An 8,261-nucleotide genomic window follows, 5' to 3' on the forward strand; every position below is an offset into this window, starting at 1 on the left:
AAGGTATAAAATCAACCTAAATAAGCTTATTAATGTGGAAAATATGATGCGAATGTACAAATGCACATGCTTAACAATAACTAGTCAGCCTTAAAAAGGAAATAATCTCACTTATAAAATGAATGTAGAAGTCATCCTGCTAAATGGAATAAGCTTAATACAAAAATCACACATTTCCACCTACGAGGGCGTTGGGAGGTTTAATTCATAGGTGGAGTCTATGGAGAAAACTCCGAAGCAGAGAGCGCAATGGTGACTGTCAGGGGATGGAGCAGGGATGCAGATACATCAGTGAAATGGTACAGATTCTTTTGCAACAGGATGAACAAGTCCCTTAGATGTACAGTCACAGCACGATGACTATATTTAATAACAATACTCTGCCTATTTGATAATTGCCAAATAGATCTTCAGTGTACTCAACCTACAGGAAAAGGGAATATATGAGGGTTTGCCTATGTTCACGGTAATCATTTCTCTCTCATGCATATGTATGTGTGTATATCTATCTATCTATCTATCTCACACTGTGCAACATACATATAATATTTTGTCAATTAAACCCTAATAATGCAGACCGGGTGGTGGTGGTGCACGCCTTTAATCCCAGCCCTTGGGAGGCAGAGGCAGGTGGATTTCTGAGTTCGAGGCCAGCCTGGTCTACAAAGTGAGTGCTAGGGCTGCCAGGGCTACACAGAGAAACCCTGTCTTGGGGAAAGCTCTAATAATGCTAGACTAAATCTTAGGCAGTTTGTAAATTTCCAAAAAGATGACCATTTTCATTATAAACAAGAACATAATAATGCAATGTTTACATTTGGAAGAAAACTTCCCTAAAAAGTGCTATTATTATTTCCGGCGAAAACTCAAGAGCTTGAGATGTACTTTTCTGTTTTGAGAAACTTAACAGAAAATAAGCCAATTTTGTTGTTCATTTCCTGCATTTGAAGTACTCTTCAATGACATCTTTCGCCTGAGATTCTTGGCCAAAGTCCTTAACCACCACACAGCTGCAACCTATCACTTTCCGAGGTTTCCCCTTTCGATCAATTTTGCAGAGGCCTACCCATTCCCCCAGTTTCTTGTTGTCATCAACCTTAATTAGGTTGATTTGGTGCTCAGCACAGAGGGTTTCCACCAACTTGATGTACATAGGCTTATCACAATTGGATGCAAGCACACAGAGATGGGCTTGGCGCTTGCCTAGGGCTTTGGCAGCTTCGTGAATTCCTCGCGCTAGGCCATCGTGGACCAGGGCGGTCTTCAGCACCTCTTGCAAAGCGGCATTGACGTCCATGACAACTCCAGCAGCGGTGCCTTCCTTAGCCATGGCGAGGGTTACAGGTGGATCGGACCTGGAGCGCGCCTCGAGCCTCTGAGTGGCTGCGCAGAAGCAAGACGCGTTTCTAAGAATTTTAAGAAACACCAAAACCTTTCACTATCGAAAACTACCTAACTTCCAACTCAAGTTGCAGGAGGCAAGAAGTTCCCAGGTCTGCGGAGGCGGAAGGGTGGTCGGTCAGGTGGCCACCCAGAGATCAAAAATTAGACACTTCGGGTACGAGGGTGCCCCGTGTTGGTGGCACGCAGTGACTGCGGGTGAGCTTTCTCGTTATTATTACGTAACCCTGGCTCCTCCTGCGGGAATGCATTTTGAGGAAAGTAGACCGCCTCCGCAGATCTGCAACCACCGGGACGCTGCAACCAGCGCCAGCATTTCCGTGCCTTCGCTTCATCGAGCTTTTATTTTCCGTTGGCCGATTCGCCACTATATGATATCAGAATTTAACACGAAAAAGTCTCATTTTAATATTTGAGAAGGCTTATTGTCCAGAAAAGTGGAATCAGGAAACACTTTTGTCTTTATTTATTTATTTTTTTTTTGTTATAGTTGTGGCGTTCATTTCGGCTACGCTCAGAGCGCCTGGGAGTTGCATCGAAAGCGCCGACGCGGACGCCCAGACCTCCGTGCCCGGCGCGCAGTCGCAGTGGCCTTTCGCCCCGGCTCCCGCCCCCGCTGGGTGGACGACGTGGAAGTTGCTGGCCGACCAGGCTTGGAGTAGTCCGCTTCGGAACCAGAGTCCCGGAGCAGCGGAGGTGGCGGCGCCCAGGCTCAACTAGGAGTCGCTGCCGAGTCCCGGCCTGTCTCTGAGGATCGGCGAGGGCGCGGCGGCGGTTCATCATGGGTGAGGAGCTTGGGAAGGGCGTCAGGCGACCGGCCGGGCCGCGGGCAGCTCTTCGCTACCTTGACTCTTCACCTGTAGGGAGATTCCGCCTACCGGCTCGGTCCTTTGCACCCGCGGGGTCCGGAGTGATCCCAGCCCGGCCTTTTCCCCTCATCCTGCATCCCCCATCTCGGTTGGGTAGGCGGAACGGGGCATCGGGTGCCTGGCATCCAGGCAGCTGAAGGTTCACCGAGGTGTCTGATCCTTCGTGGAAGCTTGGTGGCTTCGGGGTGGGTGTTGGGACTGCGTCACTTTTGAGAAACCCGAGGACGGGTGTTGTTTGTTGCTCCTTGCGCTGCTCTTGTCTGCTCGCCCACTGTAGTTTGCTGTCCGTGGAGATGGTGGATGGAGTTAGGTGGATTGTGAAGTGGGAGGGTCGGGTGGGACAGGGAGTGAGATGTTTATGTCGCTTCGCTGATTCGCACTTCTCCAACTGAGGGAACTAAGGTAGACGTCCGAGCGCACCTGACGGTGGTGATGCTCCGGTACAGCTGGAGCTTCTAGGAGTTGAAAAATCTTAGGTTTCTGTCAGTACTTAGTTTTCTCAGAAGTGTGTGGATCCGGAGCATTATATAGTTCCGTTCGGTTCTCTGTAACCCTTCGGCGTTGTTTTTCCGCCTCTCGACGTCTAAACGGGCAAAAGGACTTTGTCAGGTCACACCCATTCTTTCTGTATACAGCTTGCTCCGTGTTTGCTTTTCTAGAGTGGGCAGCTTTAATTCTGCCATTCCCCTCAAATAGCAAAGTGTAATATCTCTTCCTTTCTCCTCTCCTCTCCTCTCCTTTCCTTTCCGTGTGCGTGTGCGTTTGTATGCCTACAAGCGAGCGCTGTTGGAAGTCAACCTTTAGTATGCTAGGCAACGCCCTTCTGCTGAACTGTATAGCCCCAGCCCTTTTAAAACTTTGAGCTGGGATCTCACTAAGTTGTCAAGTCTTGAACGCAACTCACGCTGCAGCCAAAGGTGGCCTCAGACTCACTGCTATTGGTTTAGCCTCCTATTGGACCACTAGCCAAAAGGTCTTGCCTTTTATTCTTAAAATTGTGTGTGTGTGTGTGTGTGTGTGTGTGTGTGTGTATCCGTGTATATTGCATGTTGAGCATATTCTTCATATCCCTCACGTTTCCGTTTTCTCACTTTCTATTGTGAATCTTTTTTTTTTCTCCTCCCTTTAGTGACTTTTGAAGGCAAAGTATTTGTGCCACAAATGCTTTTACATCTCAGGGTGCCTTGGGTACATAAAGGTTCCTGGAAACATTTCATAAAGTAGTGAATGTCGGTTGTTGTTGTTTTTTTGTTTTGTTTTTTTTTTTTGTTTTTGTTTTTGTCTAAAATATGAGTTTCTAATGCACTCAGGAAACAGAGGCAGGCAGATCTCTATGTGAGTTTGAGGCCAGCCTGGTCTACATGCTGATTTCCAGGGCATCCAGGGCTGCAAAGTAAAAGATCCTATCTCAACAAATACTGCCCCCAAATAATAATAAGCAAGCAACAACAAAAGTGGTTTGTTGAGGCAGTTCTGCGGGTTAGTGGAGAGTGCCCTAAAGGTTTATATTGGTACTGCCACTGTACAGTGAGTGTCTCTGTCACTCAGAGCACCCCATTGTGCCGCTTCTCCCCTGCCGGCGCTGTGGTGTCTATGGGTAAGAAGGAGACTGCACTAAGCTCCCAGTGTCCTTTTCTATTGATGAGAAAATGAACTGGACTCCTGAGGGGCAGTGTCTAAATGTCTGATGATGTGATCTGCCTGCCTGACATTTCTCAGGACCTGGGAACTTCACGTGTTACCGTTTGCTGTTGAATAACATCTTCCATTGGAAGCAAGAGTATCTACCTGTGCCTTCAGGACAATGTTTTGATATTTAATTGGACATATAGCTTTCAAAAGGCTAAATGTTTTGCGGACCTAATTTACAAGATGACATCAAATACATTTTTGTTTTTATTATCTTGTAGGTGGCTTTTTCTCAAGTATTTTTTCCAGTCTCTTTGGAACCAGAGAAATGAGGATTTTAATTTTGGGATTAGATGGTGCTGGAAAAACGACAATTTTGTACAGGTTACAGGTTGGAGAAGTTGTTACTACCATCCCCAGTAAGTATTGGTTTAATAACACTTTTCATGTTTCCATCTAATACAGCTTTCTGAATAAATGAGTCGTACGATGGGGGTTTGTAAACTTCTACTATGGAACTGATACTGACAATGCTTTAAAAAATAAAAACCAGCTCAGCAGCATCTTGGTACAATTTAAGGTTCCCTATCTAGGCATACAAACAGGCTTCTCTGTTTAGAGCTATAGTTGGTTTAAGTCTCTAAATCGCTACTGCTTAATGAAGATGCTGTCTGTCTACTGGATTTGAGGAGTCAATGAGGCTTATAAAGTACTTTGCTAACTTGTATGTTGATGGATGTAGATGTTAAATCGGTATTGTTGCACACAAAGCACCTTTTTTTTTCTGCATATTTATTGCCTGAATCACAGTGTAGTTTCTTCTAAGTAATTCTGTAGATCACTTTTAAAACTGGGAATTGTAGAAGCAGAGTGTTGAAATGACCTGGTACCTGAAAACCAAGGAGAAGAAACACCTGCACCATAATTTTAACTTCCGCTTGTGGCCTCATTATTCTCGCTGTCTTAGAAAGTTATTTGTAGAAAGTCCTTCCTATTTTACTACTTGGGGGTGGGTACTCTTGGTGTTTACACCTTTTCATTTGTTGAGCTAAATTTAGAGAGATAAGATTAATACATTTTAATTAAGTTGAAGAATCTTTAGAACTTGCTCAAGATTTTAAATTGTGTGCTTTGAATGACTCTGTTAGACATTCCCATTACGTCACTATTAAACCTTCCGGGGTTTTTCTCTTTTGCTTTTAACAAGGAATGTTTGGACTTTGTAGTATCTGTTATTTCCTTCTGCAGCCTTTTGCCCATTTCCTTTCCTTTGATTCTTACTTCCAAGACTCTCCTTTCCACATGGGCAGGTTTTGGTGGCCTCTGCAGTGCACAGTGCTACAGGGCGTGTGGACTGCAGTGTGGGCTGTTTGCACATGAACAGTTCTTGACGGTGGTGGACATAGACCTGCACATGCCTAGTTCTGAGGAAGACAGGAACTTGCTTTTTAGTTTGCTACTTTTGCCATGGTTTTATTTTTCAGATGTAATGTGCATGCTTACCTGCCAAATACATCATTTACCAACACATCATTGAAGATAGGAAACAAAAATCAGTGGTGGTCGTAAGTCAGTTTCACTCTGACTTTGTTTGTCTCTTTTCTGAGACAGGATTTCTTTTTATAGCCCTGGATGCCCTGGAACTCACTTTGTAGACCAGACTGGCCTGCCTCTGCCTCCTAAGTCCTGGGATTAAAGGCCTGGCCTGACTTTTTCTTTTCTTTTTTTTCTAAACTTAGTGGGATTAAAGGTCTGTTCTGACTTTTTCTTTTCTTTTTTTCTAAGCTTAGGAAATGAGAACAAACTTTGTACATGTCCACCCTAAGTGTTTTCAAAATTACTTTCTCCCTCACTTAGATTTTCTTTGAAAATAGTTTCTGGTTTCAGCTGTGTGGTGTCGAGGCACACCTAAGAAGGATGGCAGACAAAAGGGATGAGATATTGACTGTCGAGCTATGACCTTGTTACGAGTGAGCTCTTGAGATGCCTATAGAGGGTCTGTACGGCTGCAGCCTGTAGAGAGCATGACTTTATTGAATCTAGAGCCTAGTTTCTATATTGATTTTCATTATTCATTGTCTGCCAGAGCTTCAGCTTTTGAATCTATAACTGTACAAGACTTTCTGAACACTTAGATACCAGTGCTCAGGGTGGTTTAATAGACTTCTGGGGCTGGGGAAATCTACCTACTGCATGGATGTGGGACCATAATTGTGAGTGCACAATTATGATTCCAGCAGGGAGGAGGCAGACTGGCAGAGCAGATGTCTGGGGCTCGATAGCCAGCTAGCCACAGAGAGAGAGAGAGAGAGGGGAGGGGAGGGGGGGGGAGAGAGAGAGAGAGAGAGAGAATAAGAGAGGATATTGTCTTAAGTGTTATAGTAATCCAGCCCATAATGTGACTAGAAATTACAAGCAGCTGCTAAAACTCAGTAAAGGTAGAGTATATTAGTTTACATATATGTTGATTTGATTTCTCTTTCAGCTATTGGATTTAATGTGGAGACGGTGACATACAAAAATCTCAAATTCCAAGTTTGGGACTTAGGAGGGCAGACAAGTATCAGGTATGGTGTAAACACCAGATCATTTGGTGGTATTTAACACTAATTGCTCTTCTTAGTGCTGACAACACTAAACCAAAATATATCTCCTGTTGGAAATTAGATAGGAGTCATATTGTCTAAAATATGGTAGAATTTGAAACTGCATATCTTCCTTAGAGCATCCAGTGATTAAAATCTAAGGAACTCGATTTTTCAGAAAACCACTTAAATGAAAATTCTCTCATGAGAATCCGGAAGTTTGAAAAACTGGCCCCTTGTTTGGGTTTTGTCCTTGTCCCCTCTGAGAGACTGTTTGGCATTCATGTAAGTCCATGCAGGCTGATAGAAATGCAGGAACCTCCTGAAATCTAGTACTTGGCAAATGTCAGTGACTGGAGGACCAGCTTAGAGTAGTAATAAGGTTGCTGTTAAAAATACTGGTGCACATCTTTAATCCCAGCACTGGGAGGCAGAGGCAGGAGGAGCTCTGAGTTAGAGGCCTGTCTGGTCTACATATCTAGTTCCAGGTCAGCCAGGGTGAGACTTTCATAGAAGAGAAAATAGAGAGAGAGAGGGAGAGGGAGAGGGAGGAGGGAGGACGAGGAGACTGATTAGTAATACAGTCAACTGAATATTCTGTTGTTCAGCAACTCACTGTATTTGGTAAGTTACCTTTGAGATGATTATTATTATGTTTTTGTTTTTGTTTTTTTGAGATAGGGTCTCTCTGTTATCCTGAAATTTGCTCTGTAGATCAGCCTGGCCTTGAAGTTTACAGAGATCAGCTTGCCTCTGCCTCCCAAGTGCTGGAGTTATGGGTGTTCCACCACCTGATTTGAGATTATTTCTAATTGTATACAATTATACTCCTGGTTGTCATTAGTGATTAAGGACATAAAAAGTCACATTAAAATTTGTATCTTCTTATCTTGAAGTTCAAAGCGTGAAACTGTAGATTTATGTCTGTAATTTAATATTTATCACCTTTCTGTCAACCGAGTCATACTGAGAGTGATCAGAAACGGTAAATGAAGCCGGGCTGGCAAGTGACCCGTCTCCATCATTGACCGAGGCCAGCATGTAAACTGACATGTCAGGTGTTTTGCAAGGAATAACATGTTTTGAATTTTTTTTTAGGCCATACTGGAGATGTTATTATTCAAACACAGATGCAGTCATCTATGTCGTTGACAGTTGTGACCGAGACCGAATTGGCATTTCTAAGTCTGAGTTAGTTGCCATGTTGGAGGTAAGCAGACAGTTACGTGTGGAGGGGCTAGAGGGGTCACTTGCATTTGCTTGCTTTTTCTTGTGTATATTATCATGTGCAATAATAATTAAAAACATTCAAGGGTATTTTCTTCCATTCTTTTCCTTTCTTTTTAAAGATATATTTCTTGAGGGCTGGAGCGATGGTTTAGTGGTTCAGAGCACTGGTTGCTCTCTTAGAGAACCTGAGTTCCATTCCCAGCACCTGTATGGCAGCTGGCACTGTGCAGGTGACAACTGAGCCATCTGTTACTTGAGTTCCAGTGGATCCGCAGACATACATGATGCATATAACATCCTCATAAAAAGTAAACATGAAAACACACACAGATACTCAGAGACGTCTTTCTTTATTTGTATATTTGTTTTGTCTGCATTATGTGTGTGTACCATGCACATGCATGGTATCTGTGGAGGTCAGAAGAGAGCATCACGTCCGCTGGGAGTGCAGGTATAAATGATTGTGAGCCGTTGTGTACGTACTAGGAATCAAACCTGGGTCCTCTGCAGGAGCAGCTAGTACTCTTTTTTTTTTTTTTTTTTTTTT

General features: G+C 43.8%; 1 protein-coding gene and 1 pseudogene across 2 annotated transcripts in view; one reads left to right on the forward strand and one right to left on the reverse strand.

Annotated features, from left to right (window-relative positions):
- Positions 1 to 192: 192 nt before the first annotated feature.
- On the reverse strand, positions 193 to 1,772 carry LOC110304112 (annotated as a pseudogene). The gene has a single exon (XR_002379016.2). The product of XR_002379016.2 is annotated as a 40S ribosomal protein S12 pseudogene (transcript).
- A 189-nt stretch (positions 1,773 to 1,961) lies between these two features.
- Arl1 (ADP ribosylation factor like GTPase 1) overlaps positions 1,962 to 8,261 on the forward strand; it is a 12,618-nt gene continuing 6,318 nt past the window's right edge. The window contains exons 1-4 of the mRNA XM_021175363.2: positions 1,962 to 2,186; positions 4,181 to 4,318; positions 6,385 to 6,466; positions 7,583 to 7,694. Coding sequence (XP_021031022.1) covers positions 2,183 to 2,186; positions 4,181 to 4,318; positions 6,385 to 6,466; positions 7,583 to 7,694 — 336 coding nt within the window. The 5' untranslated portion in view covers positions 1,962 to 2,182. The remainder of the gene's footprint in view (positions 2,187 to 4,180; positions 4,319 to 6,384; positions 6,467 to 7,582; positions 7,695 to 8,261) is intronic.

The sequence above is a fragment of the Mus caroli genome, chromosome 10 (assembly GCF_900094665.2).
Source record: "Mus caroli chromosome 10, CAROLI_EIJ_v1.1, whole genome shotgun sequence".
NCBI lineage: Eukaryota > Metazoa > Chordata > Mammalia > Rodentia > Muridae > Mus > Mus caroli.